The sequence below is a fragment of the Ruditapes philippinarum genome, unplaced genomic scaffold, assembly GCF_026571515.1.
Source record: "Ruditapes philippinarum isolate M1 unplaced genomic scaffold, ASM2657151v2 ctg298_1_1_1_1, whole genome shotgun sequence".
Taxonomy (NCBI): domain Eukaryota; kingdom Metazoa; phylum Mollusca; class Bivalvia; order Venerida; family Veneridae; genus Ruditapes; species Ruditapes philippinarum.
In genome coordinates this window covers 1,094,985-1,109,588 of record NW_026853973.1, presented here as the reverse complement: position 1 = coordinate 1,109,588, position 14,604 = coordinate 1,094,985, and the positions used below count along the sequence as shown (strand labels likewise).

The 14,604-nt window shown below is 33.0% G+C and overlaps 1 protein-coding gene across 1 annotated transcript in view; it reads right to left on the bottom strand.

Annotated features, from left to right (window-relative positions):
• The window catches only part of LOC132738562 (papilin-like), a 270,884-nt gene that overhangs the window by 15,209 nt on the left and 241,071 nt on the right, over positions 1 to 14,604 (bottom strand). Inside the window, exons 25-37 of the mRNA XM_060726072.1 lie at positions 13,867 to 14,055; positions 13,253 to 13,477; positions 12,726 to 12,914; positions 9,865 to 10,068; positions 9,401 to 9,562; positions 8,830 to 9,009; positions 7,993 to 8,205; positions 7,160 to 7,327; positions 6,655 to 6,879; positions 5,936 to 6,193; positions 5,208 to 5,375; positions 4,685 to 4,873; positions 2,228 to 2,389 (exon numbers count right to left, since the gene is read on the bottom strand). Of these exons, the coding sequence (XP_060582055.1) occupies positions 2,228 to 2,389; positions 4,685 to 4,873; positions 5,208 to 5,375; positions 5,936 to 6,193; positions 6,655 to 6,879; positions 7,160 to 7,327; positions 7,993 to 8,205; positions 8,830 to 9,009; positions 9,401 to 9,562; positions 9,865 to 10,068; positions 12,726 to 12,914; positions 13,253 to 13,477; positions 13,867 to 14,055 (2,532 nt within the window). The remainder of the gene's footprint in view (positions 1 to 2,227; positions 2,390 to 4,684; positions 4,874 to 5,207; positions 5,376 to 5,935; positions 6,194 to 6,654; positions 6,880 to 7,159; positions 7,328 to 7,992; positions 8,206 to 8,829; positions 9,010 to 9,400; positions 9,563 to 9,864; positions 10,069 to 12,725; positions 12,915 to 13,252; positions 13,478 to 13,866; positions 14,056 to 14,604) is intronic.

Sequence of the window (14,604 nt, the reverse complement as noted above, 5' to 3'; positions counted from 1 at the left end):
CTGTTATCATATTCTAACAACATGCCAAGTTTAAAGAAATTCTATTGAACAGTTTTAATTTTGCCTATATGTCTATATGAAAAATCCCGAAAACTTCCCTAACTTAATAAGGCAAAACCAGTCATATATGCCTTGCTCTTTCATTAGTTATAGAAAAATCTATTCATATTTTGTTCTTTGGGAGAATATACATTAAATAATGCCATTTCTAAAGTACAATTTCTGAATAAATATCTTAGCAATAATTTTCAAGTTCATAAAATTTAATGTAACATTAAAATTTCGGCAGAAGATTTCTTAATTATTTATTCAGTACATCAACTCCATTAACATTATGAAAAACAATGAAACAATTAAATATATAAATATATAAAAGTTAAAAGTTTTTTCTTGAATCAATATAATTAATAAGATTTATTATAAAATTAATGGACCACTAAAAATGCAAAGCAAAAAGAAAGAATTTAAATCTAATTCTACATGATTATATAAACATGAATAAAAACACACAAATAAAGCTATATATTCCAAGCAGAATCTATAAGTTTGAAACAAGAAATCTGCCAAGAATTCAATCTCAGGTGAAAATTCATAATTTCCATCAAAATGTCAAAAAGTATGTATCATAAAATAAACAAAAATGTTTGTAAAAAGGAAATTTTGGGCTATCACAGGTACATCCCTACCTTTAAATCATATAAAGAAATGTACTAACACTTATGGCTTATAATTATGGTATTTATTTATACATTTTGTATGTAAAACCAAAAAATATCCATGGGCTGCAAATACCTACAGGTATAAATACTTGTCGTTTATATTAGTAAATGCAAAAAATGTAAGATCTAATTTGGTAACAAAAATGTTACAAACATATGCCCTACTTGACAAGATTTCTATCTATATGTTCTTTAGTGCATGTTGGCAATCTAAATATTAATTTTAATTGTTGCAAAAACTTTTTTTGGTCACATAAGTCTTTGTAAAAACTACTTGGTTAAAAAATAATCATATTCATATTTTATGGCATTTCTCCATTACAATAAAAAATGAATCTTTGAATCTTGTTTCAGTGCAGAAAAAAAGTATTATTGAAGTGCAGAAAAACATATAAAACAAGGATTGCTCTAATAATTGCACAAATATATATTTTCTGAACAGTCAGGATTTTACATAATTATATAAATGTAAAAAGAATTATAAAAGTAGGCAGCCTCTAATTAGTTACTAGTATGTATGTTTTGCAAATGATTGCACATGTAATTATTAACTAATTTCAGACAAGATTGAGATATACATGTACCACCACTATAAACACCCCTTTTTTACATCGCACCAACACTGTATAGGTCATATAGCGACTTTCAAGCTTGACTGGTGGAGGAAGACCTCAGTTGCCCATCTGTTCATTATTTCAGGCATTAACCGGCACTTTAGTAGAACCACTGACCTTCCATAAACTAGCTGGATAGCTTTCTCACATGTAGAATCTAACAATGTGTGCGTGGCTCAAACCTACAAGTTTGAGAGGCTAGTGGCGAGATGTCAAAAACTATGGACGCCCCTCTTGTAAACATCCTTTTGAAGACAAGGACTTTGGTTGTTGCTGATAGAAGTTGTTTAATAGAGGTTAATTTATTGTGAATAAAGGTTGCTGTAAAGAGGTTACAGCTCTACACAGGGGCCATTTTGAAGAGGTCGCACAACAATAACAAAATTAGAACTAGCTTAGATAAATTACCAGTATTATTTCAAAAGTACTATTCAAGTAGTATTTCAGACGTATAGGAAAGCCTGGATATATATCAGTAGATGTACTTCCAAGAATATATATATATATACACTACTGTGGTGTAGTGGATACCCTACTGAACTTTCAAACCAGAGACCTGTGGTTAGATTCCCAGCTGTCGTGTGCCAATAATAATTTCCCACTCATAACTTCCTTTTTTTCTTATATAAGAAAATATATTTCAGGAAATGTACTTCTTGGAAAGATATACATGTATATATATATAAATATGATAGAACACAGCAGATGTGCCGCTGAGAAAGACAGATATAGATATCACAAGATACATTTCAGCAGAAGTACGTAAAAGGAAAAATGTATATACATGTATATACATTATGATGCAAGATACACTTTTGGATAAATCAGGATAGATAGCTACAAGAAATCTGGCTAAGTACTTGTATACATATTGATATCATATCAAGTCCTTACGTGTGTACTCCTGTACTCTAGGTTCTACACATACACGGCTACATGCAACTAGACAGCATTTTTTTCTGCCCCGACAATCTCTGTCAGAACGGCACTGTTCTATACAGCGACGATCTCGGCTTAGACCTCGGAAAGACGGACATGTGCCTCTTTTGTTATAAACTGTCATGAACATGGTAATGTATAATGTTCTATATTTTGGACAAAATATAAAAGGACAAGACCATATCACTCATATCAAACCCAAAAATAATTTGTTTGCTATTTTCATGAATACTGTATTGTTTCCATTTAAAACCCCCTCTCTAATTAGCGAAAAATCTTACCTTATAGATTTTTAATCTATATAATCAAAGAGCAATCCAAATTATACAACTGTTTCTATTTAATCAATAACAGTTACTGACACTCCAGTAATGTAAAATAATTTTTAAAAAATCCTGTATCATATATCAGATCATAACAGTAAATAATGATTTTTTATATTGAATTGAATTGTATCTTTAATAAACATATTTAAAATCACATTTTATAATAGTTCTAATTAGCAGCCCCCTTTTGAAAATATGCAAGCCCCAGGGGGCGTTAAATGGAACCAATATTGTATCTACATGAAGCCAAAATCTTATACTTAAATCAGCAAATACTAGTACTTAAAAATTCAGAATGACTGCACTTATAAGATATTTTGTTATATTGTCAAATGCTATATTCTTGAGCTTGGTATGACATCTAAGGACATGCATAATTGACAATTAAATTATCAACTTGGATATTCACTCATGCATATCAATTCATGCTCCTTCTATATATATCAGAGCAAATTTAATTTTGCTCTGATGCTTAATATTAGTGATTACTACAAGAATAAAATATTAGGATGTTTACAGCTCAACAAACAAAAAAGATCATTTCAAGACATCACAAAACGTTCCAACACAAAACACATCTAAAAATCACACACATTGGTTAATAATGTTAAAGGCTCAGCCCCAAAACTACCCTAAATACTTCATTTGCAACTTTACAAGCATTTTTTTGCATTGAACCTTTGTTATATATGCAAAGAGAAAAAAATAATAAAGCCACATATGAAAAATGAATGAACAGAATTTGTGCTATTTTTTTTTCACTGCAGTGAAGATATTTTTTCATATCCTCACTGGAGAATATACCTGTTGTTTCTTCTACATTTCCTGGTGTAACAGTAGTAATTTCACCTTCATCTGCAGCTTTTAATGTTAATTCAAATTTCAATCAAAAATGGCTTTTTAAAGTTAATACTAACAACATTGATCAGACAAAATATAAGAATATGAAATTTTGACAATACTTCTTCTGAGAATCCTCATAGTAAACAGTAAGTGGTGCTTACACAAAATGCATATCTAGTTTAAAACATAATCCTCTAAATAAAAATCTTTCACAAAAAAAAAAGTTGTACAGAAAGATCTTGAAATCAACATGTTTTTATACTGCTATTCATGATAGTGCATACTTTTTAACATTACTGGTAGTTACAGTAGTTGGGACATTTTTTTCATTATAATTATAATAATCACCAACACCAATCTAAGCCCATTTACCAATGAAAATGTGTAGTAAACTTTGCCTATATGTTCAATTAACAGGAATAAATTTCTGAACAATGAAAACTCAAGAAAAAAAATATCAAAAAGGATTATAAATTCCTATAAATCAAATTGTTGGTTGTTTAATGTTATCTTGAATTAAATCTAAACTTGAATCTCTCAAAGATGGTGTATAACCCACCACATTCTTCAATCTCTAAATATTTAGTAACAAAGTTGAGTAAAAAAAAATAACAATATTAAAGTCCTAAGTAAAAGTCAAAGTTTTGGATGAAGCAGAATGTCACAATTATAATATTTGCAATGTGAAATCAAAATTCACTTCACTGCAATTTTTGAGTCCATACATCCAGTCCAACAAGTTTGTAGAGTTTCAAAATTTTAAATAAAATTCTTTTTGTGTCACATTTGATGATCTTGGATTGCAACATTGCAAACCTGATTTGTGACATACATACCAAGTACATGTGCAATTTATGACATTTACTGAGTTTTTGCCATAAAACTAGCTTTTTTTTCATTTTGCAATAACAAGTCTGTTGACATTAAATGACATTCACCATAGCCAAGAATGTTATTTTGTGACCAACAATGTTATTTTGTGACATTCGTTATTAGTTAATAAAGTTATTTTTTTGACCAACAATGTTAATTTGTGACATTTATGACATTCAACCATAGATAACAATGTTATTGAAATTTCAGTGTAAAACATCCATGTAGTGTTATTATATAATAATAACATTCTAGTTTTTTGTGACATTAAGAGTAAATGTAATAGACAAGGTTATTTTGTAACATTTACCATCAAACAAGTATCAACAAATTCCGTTCTTATTATAATATAGTTTTCTTCCATATTTACCTGGAATATTTCTATCTGTTATTAGAGAATCACAACGTCCCTCGCAGGCTTCTTTGGTCTCGAAACTGTTAGCGTTACCATCGCAACCTCCGTACACAAATTCCCTACACCCTTGGGCACTGTAGTCAAAGTAGAACCTCCTCGTGGACGCCATACAGTTACCAACCTGCTTTGGTTGCAGACATATCTCTGAAAATATCACATATTAAAGTGTATAAAGCTATATATTTGCTGCAAAAATTATTGTTTGAATTTTGAAAAAAAAAACCCAAAAACAAAAAAACTTCCAAAATGCTTGAATGAAAGAGATATGTTAGTATATTTCCTTCAGAGGGAAGGGTGTATGCTCAAAATCATAGCTGAATGGTAAAAACCCTACTTAAAATAGCAGCTTAACATTTTGTTCCTGTTTACGTACAATATTTTTGTGTGTTAAATACCAGAAACATGCAATGTTATATCTTTTTCAAGAATCGACCATAAGATTATGGAAACACTGTACTAAGTTAAATCCAATACATACGTCTAGGGCTGCATCTGGCTTCACAAGCCTCCTGGGTATCGAACTTGTTACCATTAGTATCACAACCTCCGTAAATAAACTGTTTACATTCTCCGTTCAGGTAGTCATAGTACCAAGCTCTGATATATGCACGGCACCGTCCAGTATGACTCTCCATGTGGCACACATCTAATCAAACAAACACTTTCATAAATATGTGACATGTATATTGTGTATGTCTAAATATCTTATTTATCATATCCAAAATTAACATTTAAATTCCTTGACAACTAGAAATGAGTCAATAGAACAGGAATGCCTTGTATTCCACTGTTTTGCAGCCAATGTCAGACAGTGTGACAGACAAATAAAAATCTATATGCCCGACTTCCCTAACCCAAGTGGAAGGGACATAACAATATACTAAAATTGCATATCCATAAAAATATTAAGCTATGCTCTGTAATTTATGGCAGCTTTTAATATTATAATGATAAACGATTGTTTATGACTATTTTTTGTTGTTGTGTTTAGTTTAAAGTTACAACACCTCTATTATGCCATGCAATTCTCCAGCTTGTACTTGTGGAGTTAACCCCAAAGCAGAAATATGGGTAGAATCATAGATCTTCCAAAAACTAGCAAGATGGTTTCTCTATGGCAACTAAAGGGTACATGTATGATACACCTCTGGTGAGATTTGAACCTTTGAAAGTCAAGTCATGCATCTTTTACCAGAAAATACCTACCAACACCAGTTGCAACAGGTATTTCTCCGCTTGATTCTTCAATAGTTTCGTCTGGTCTCTCAGTGGTGACACGTTCACGATTATACCATCTAGATGAGTCACAGTACATCTTACATTGGTCCTTGCTCTCAAAGTTGTTATGGTTACCAAGACAACCTCCATAAGTGAACTCTTCACAGTCTTGACTTACACTGTTATAATGCCATTTCTTGATATACTGTTTACAAGGTCCAACATCTGCTTGTAACTTACAGATTTCTATAAAAGAAGAAAAAACAGAACTCGAAACGTGTTTCAGATACTAAAATATTTAAAATTTAATCATTTAGCTATCTTTCCTTCACTGAATCAACTCCTCCTATGACAAAAATGTTGAGAACTTGCAAATTATTAATACAGAAACATACAAAGTAAAGCATGCTGGATTGAACAATATTAACCATTTACTGAAAAACACGTTCTCAATGTAAACATCAAAAAAACTAACAATTACTGGTAAAGAAATGCTTAAAAAAGAAAAATTATCCCACTGAAAAAGAATTAAACTTCATTTTAAGAAACAAGCTCACAAAGTCGACATACTCTTATGTACATGTATATTGACAGACAAAATGACAGCTTGGTGTGAAAGGGCCATAACTCCTTCTTTATTAAATATGAGTTACAACCCTTTCAAACCAAGCCCTCCAATAACACATGTTTGTTGCTATGCTACATACCTCTCCATGACGATACTCTATTATTGTTTTCTCTGTTATCTTCCTTTCTTGGTTCTCGTGCCACACACTTCCCTTCACAAGCTTCTGATGTTTCAAAATTGTTTGCATTACCTCCACAACCTCCATAAATAAAGTTTTCACAAGCTCTGGTCGAAGGTTCGTATCTCCAGCGGGGCATGTATGCTAGACAACCTATCTCAGGATCCTCGTTCTTCTGACATACAACTGAATCATAGAGTACATTGCTGATCATACTTATAATATCAAATATTATCAATTATAGTTATAGGCACAAGTTAATCAGAAAGGCTTGTTTAAAATTCACTCTTCTATTATCATTATTTAACAGTTTTATTCCGAACAAAACATTAGAATAAACATATTATAAGACACATTTTATTTGAAGAAATAAGGCCAGGCAGCCAAAAACATGACAAATTCTCTAGTTTTGAAAAAAGTGAATTATCAATCTTCACACAGTCAAGAGACTAAATATTTTTCATACCATTTCTTGTACAGAAGGCCTCACACTCCTGTTGGGACTGGAAATTATTTGCATTACCACCACATCCGCCGTATGTAAATTCCACACACTTGCCAGTTAGACTGTCGTATCTCCAGTTTCTAATGTACGCCAAGCAGTTTCCACTGTCCTCCGCCATTGCACAAATTTCTATAACATTTTAACTATAAATAAAGTATCCAAGCCAAATACTTATATATTAATTATATATTTTTAGTTGAAATCTAAATAAACTAGGATTTATATTAATTCTAGTAAGTTAATCAAACAGACTTTTTTAATACTTAACAAATGAGGCAGTGACTGATCTATATGAAAAATGATCTTTTGCTTTTTTTATTTTGTTGTTTTTTCTTGTTTTTTTTTTTTTATTGGTTTTACATTGCACCAACAAAGTATAGATCATATGTCAACTTTCCAGCTTTACTGGTGGAGGAAGACCTCCAGTACCCTTCTGTGCATTATTTCAGGTACAAATGGGTATCTGAGTAGAACCACCGCCGTTCTGTAACTTAGCTGGATAGCTAAAAGTTATCTAGTCAATTATTATCCACAAAAAGTGTTAAAGTAAGTAAGTTTGATTACCCGACTATTGATCACTGGTAAAACCTTACCACGCTAAATACATGTCCTTCTTTCAACATGGACAAGACCGTGATTAATTTAAGAGAAAACTTCAAAATATTTATTGACTGAATAGCAAACAGTGCAGACCATGATCAGACTGCATAAATGTGCTGGATGATCTTGGTTGCACTGGTTGCATGGATAGAATCAGACAGATAGCAGGCAAATGGTTAACAAAATAAGTCTACCTCCAGCAGACGCAGGTTCAGGAGCTTTGGTCACTGGTGTAACGACTCCACATTTACGATTACACGATTCCTCAGAGACAAAGTTGTTGGCTGATCCACCACATCCTCCGTAAACAAACATCTCACAAATACCAGTTTCAGCATTGTAGGTCCAGTTTTCCATGTATGCCAAACAACGAATATCAGATTCATATGTAAGTGGTCTACACACCCCTGTAAAATATGACACAAAGATTTAACTTAAACCCTAACAAACCTAGAACTAACCCAACAGAGCTCTTGCCATTAATATAGGGCCAGGTCAGTCTGCACATCAATGCACTCTGACTAGGCTTACTTTGTTGGCATACTTTCAACTTTCTAATAATAATGCTTCTAAAATTGACAACAGACTGTTCCAGAATGGAAATAAAGTAGGATGAGGGTTTAAAGGATAAAGAAATGACATTTTAATAAAATTATCTTAAAATACATACATCTATGCTAAAGATCCAATAAATAAGACCAATTATGCATGCCACAGTTTATAAACATGTTTATTTCCTGTTTATAAAGACAGACAAAAAGGCTTTGGATACTGTATTTTTAAAATATAATGCATTTTACACCGATTTCACAAACGTTGTTAAAATACAATTAGCAAACTGTATCTTTCAATCTAGACAAAGCTATTCACCACTTTCAGATAAAATTTTAAAATATGTAGTGACTGAATAGTTAACAGTGCAGAGCTTAATCAGACGCGACAGATGTGCCGTCTGATGTTGGTCTGCACTAGTTGTATGGACAGAATCATTTGCTACCAGTGAGAAGACTAAATAAAGAAATGAGACATACTCTCTCTGCCGCAGTAAGCCTCACATTCTGATTGGCTGTTGAAATTGTTCTGGTTGTTGTTACATTCACCATTTGGTACTGCCTTACATTGTCCACTTGACTTCTCATAATACCAGTATGGACCGCTACCTCTCTTTGTACATGGTGTTCGGAGAGGGAGAGTACAAACATCTGATACTACTAAAATAACAACAATATGCATGATTGTGTAATATTCAAGGCAAAACATGACAAATTGCTAATTCCTGGCAAGAAACTATGAAATACATATTCATGAGAAAACATGATGTACATATTCATGAGAAAACATGATGTACATATTCATGAGAAAACATGATAGACATATTCATGAGAAAACATGATAGACATATTCATGAAAAAAACATGAGATACATATTCATGATTTTCACATTTATTGTAAATCCCGATATCTTAGTTACATTCATTGTACACACAAAATGTTTTTATGAAAATTAAGCAAGGTATTTAAAATATTTTATTGTCCTTTAATAAATGTAATTATACTTTTATTTCACCTAATATAATTATCCTTTAATTATTGTATATGTACCTCTTGGGCGTGGTTCCTCTGCCAATGGTGAGTTACAGACTCCTCCCCCACAGGAATTTTTACAACATTTTCTTGAATCCTGGCACTCATAGTCCTGAGAGCATTCATTCTGACATGTTGAGGCGGTTCCGTCTTCAACGAGTGGACAGTAACCAGGTTTCACTAAAATAATTAAGCCAGGTACCATGGTTATTTAAGAAATATTTAAAATCAAACTTCAAAATAACATATACATGTATATGATTAATGAAATTTAGTTAAGTTACTAGTATGATTTAATTTCATATTTTTATCAACATACATTTGTACTGTGTACGGAGATGGCCATTATTGTGTGTTTTGACAAATTATAAAATTATCTAATTTTTGAAACACTAAGTAGAACTAGTTGAACTTTTTTTCAAAAATTGTTTGGAAGAATAATAACTTTTAAATCTGTCTTCTAAAGAATACTAGAAACTGACCTCTGGATGGGTATCTTGTAACAGGTCGCTCAACTCTAACCTCTCGGCAAGCTTCCATACAGGTAGTGTCATCAGCAAAGTTGTTACGGTTACCTTGACAACCACCATAGGAGAATGGGAAGCAACGACCTTGAGTAGCGTCATAGTAGTAACGTCGCATATTGCCACGACATGGACCCGCCTCCTGGCTCAACTGACAGTCATCTAATAATGCAATAATGCAAGAAAACTTTAAGTCAAATTTAATAATGAGGGACTCAGCATGATGCATATAACAGTTATGAATACAGTCAAACCTGTGATCAAGACCACATCTGAAATTGTGTTAGGGTTATGTCCAGTGTTAATTCAAATTTATGGGATTTCAATCTCCGAAACACTAAATAATTGCACTAAATAAAGCCTATAGTCAGACTGCATTTGTAGAATAGTCTGTCCCTATAGTGACAGCATCTTTAAGAATAAATTTCTTTGTGTCATCTTAGCTGTATCTTTTGTTTCTGGTTCTTATTTTGTTTGTTTGTTTGGTTGAGTAGTAAATCATATGCTGACTATCCAGACTATCAGGACAATTGCTCCTATCTAGATTACTTCAGACACATTGAGGCATCTGGGCATAACATAATGACCTTTTACAGCCTAGCTGGATTGCTTTGGCACATGAAGTTATCCAAAGTCCTGGAGGGAGTCAAACCCAAAGTGGTGACAGGACAGTGATTACAAATCAATGACCTTAACCATTAATCAATAGAGGCCCTGGGTTCTTGATCTACATGTATAGTTTTTACAAAAGATATATTTCTAGCAGACAGGAATTAAATTCCTTCATGGCCTGTTTAAACCAATTTCACGAGTCAATTAAGTTTACTTACGATATAAATCCCATGGAAGCTAATTTCTTAGACACTAAAATTACTAAGGACAACACAGGTATTCTTCACACTACGGTCTATACCAAACCTACAGATGCACATATGTACCTACATTATACTAGTTACCACCCTACACACCAAAAAAACAGTATCCCATACAGCCAAGCGGTAAGATTACGACGGATTTGTAGCGATACGATAGCATACCTTAAATGCGCAGAATATCTTTTACAAAATCTCACAGCCAGAGGATACCCTAAGGATTTAGTACAAAAAGCCATCAAGAAAGCCGAAAAATTGGACAGACTACAAATTTTGTCTACAGAAAGGGACACGAAAAACAAAGCCCAGAATATTCCGTTCACATACTCCTATAATCCATTTACTCCTAATGCTCAAAGAATCTTTAATAGAAACCTCCACATTATCTCAGGCAGCACTTCCACCAACTTCATAAAATTTACGAAGATTCTATCCGTTACACGTAGAGCTCAATCCGTCAGAGACATGCTGGTTAGGTCCGACCTTAACCAGCAGTTGCTACAAAAGGGCAGTTACGCATGTGGTAAGAAATGCTGTGTTTGTAAATACATGACAAACTCGACAGAATTCATTAGTACAGTAACAAAGGCAAAATACTCCATAAACAGCCATTTGAATTGCACAACTGTTAGTATTATTTATCTCATTACTTGCAAACAATGTAGCCTGAAGTACGTTGGACAAACAGGAAACACATTACGTGATCGATTCTACGGGCATATGGCCGACGTCAGAACTAGAAATACTACAAAACCAATTTCCCGCCATTTCAATAGCGCGGGACATACGATAAACGACGTTAACGTCATCATCATCCAAGGAAGTGAACGTAACATAAACAAACGTCTTAGACTAGAGGAAGTATGGATACGAAGATTGAAAACGCTTACTCCACAGGGTCTCAACCTGAACCAATAGATTTGGAACAAGAAATTTTCTATGCAACCAAACTTCTCTATAAGAAAGAATACCACTACCTGTGTGATACATGTGGCTATGTAGGCACAACAAAACAACAACGATACAAACACATAAAGACACATGAACATAATACAACAAGATTTGAGTGTTCATGGTGCTCAAAAACTTTCAAACAAAAATCATACCTAAGGAAACATAGCATCAAACAGCATGGATTTCCAGAGAAAATTTTCAACACAGTAGATGTACCAGACGAAAAACCTAAAGCCAAAATCACCTTTCCAGCTATCAACAACCAAACTACCACAAAAACTCTTAGGAAAACTCCAAAATTTAGAATTGTTATGGGCAAGACAGGGACACCAGCCTTAAAATTCAACAAAAAGAGACCATCCAAATCAAATGTAGAACTACCACCAACACACATCTTGATTCCTACACCAATCTCGCCGTTACCACCTACTCCAAAGCACAGCAGACCAACAACACCAACTGCAAATTTTGAGGAACCCTCCCCATCATCGAGTACAGAAACTGTTTGCCAAGACGAGTATGGTATGTTCAGTGAAACAAATGAACTCATAATAAACATTGGACAGATTTATGGGGTATTAAACAAAGCATAATTAACTTGTGATTCTTTTTATTCTAACAATATACATGTTATACTTAATGATAAGCTCGTTGGAACAGTGCCAAAACTATATCTATTATTAGTAACAATACTTCTATTTATAGTAACAAAACACAAAAAAGTATCCCTAAATATTAGTACTTCAGTAGTTAGAATTTGATATTTTTTAAGCCTGATGAAGAGTATTGTATTACTCGAAACTAGTAGCCAATAAAAACTTTTAAAACTTGACCTGGTGTTGTACGTGTGTTCCTCACCTACTTTATTTATTAAGATATATTTCTGTTCACATAGTTACATTCTATGGATAATAAATTTCTCATGATAAGAAATAAAATTTTAGCGTATGTGTTCATTTTTGACAAAAAGTACAACATAATCCTATATCTCACCTGTCCTGTCTCTACCAGCTCGTAGACTACAATAGGAGATACATTTGTCTTCTGTTTCAAAGTTGTTGTGGTTACCAAGGCAACCACCATATGTGAAGGGTTCACATTTCATCGTGGTCATGTTGTATGCGTATTTGGTCATCATACGTCTGCACGGTCCTACATCTGGTGTAAGCTCGCATACCGGTTCTACATAAAAATATGTGTTATCTTAATAATTATATTCTCTAAAATCAGTTCCGCTTTTAGACAAAAATTAGCGGGGTTTTTTAAAAATTTATTCTCTAAAATCAGTTTCCAAAATTGCTGAAGTCAATCAATATCTAATAAAACTACAATATAATCTGAACTTAAAACTTAAAAATGCGATTATCTTTAATTCAATCCAATACAATTATGTGTCATTTCACAAAAAATGTCGTTTCCCAGCAAAAGCAATGAAATTGTGGAAATTATCAAAATAATTTCAATTATCCATTTTCATAACATCTTTTTGTACTTTTATTGTAAAAGATTAAATGACATACGTCTAGTTCTGGTGTCAGTCCTGGTGTTTGTGGTTGTAGCTACCTCGGCACGGCAGTACTGACGGCACAAAATCTCGGTCTCAAAGTTGTTTCTATTGCCACCACAACCACCGTAAGTGAACTCTTCACAACGTTTCGTCTCAACATTGTAATAATAACGAGGGATTGAAGCCCGGCAAGGTCCGGTAGATTGTGGTTGAGCGCAGACTTCCTTCGCTGTTAGTGCTGTGAAATGACGGCAAAAGAAAGTTATAATAAATGTAGCTTGATCATCAAGTTTGTTTCTATTTTCACATTGATAAAAACGTATACTAGTATACAATATGCTGCTGTTGGTTCAAACAAAATGTGTTCAATTGATGAAGCCTACTTGTTTAACTGACTCTTATACAGTTGATTTTTTGACCTAGGTGCTCTCCCTTGCCTATAGGGCCCCTAGGTCTACCAAAACGGTGATAACATGTTCTATGTATGTTTGACTTAAAAAAAAATGATCACAAGTACAAAACTAATGTACCATTTACAACACTTACAAACCTAGAGAAAATGTCGCAATTTTAGAAAGCTGAAAAAAAATTAATACCAGTAAAGCAAATAATAATTTTTTCACTTACGTCTTTCTCTAACAACACCGCATCTGTTCTCACACTCTTCCTGTCTTTCAAAGTTATTGTCATTACCCTGGCAACCACCATAGAAAAACTGTTCACAAGCCCTTGTCCTAGAGTTGTAAAACCAACGAGGAAGTGCTGCACGGCATGGCCCAATCTCCTTTGCCTGCTCGCACACAGGGAGTCGAGATTCTATTTAAGGTAGAGCAAACAAACAAAAAATGTATTAAATATTAACCTTATAAAATAATTATTTATTTTAAACATGCAGTGTTTTCTAAGCTTTCACTGATATTAGAGTGATATTAGTTTTGACCAAAGATTGTTCAGTTAAAATAAGGATGTGAGATTACTTATTCATGCTTTTTTTCTATACAGGTTGCATTTAAAATATAACATGCCATTTCTCTATGAAAACTAGATTTACTGTGTCAAATTTGCACTTTTTAAAAAATTTAAACCAGTCTTTTGCTTCTTTCAGTGATTTCTTTTTTTAATTACAAAAGTACCAAATTCACTATTAATGACAGATCTGCTCTTGCAGAACAATTAATATCAAAACGTTAATCAACAGCTTTCCAAAAAATGTCTATAAGATAAATACTTGTTCACTAAAAAATTACCGAAATTCTAGACAACTTTTGAGTCATTAATTCAAATATGTAGTTGTCATAAAATGGCCTTTATCTATATTTGGTGCAAATTCCAAACCTGATTTAGCCCTTCTTAAGCATTCCTATA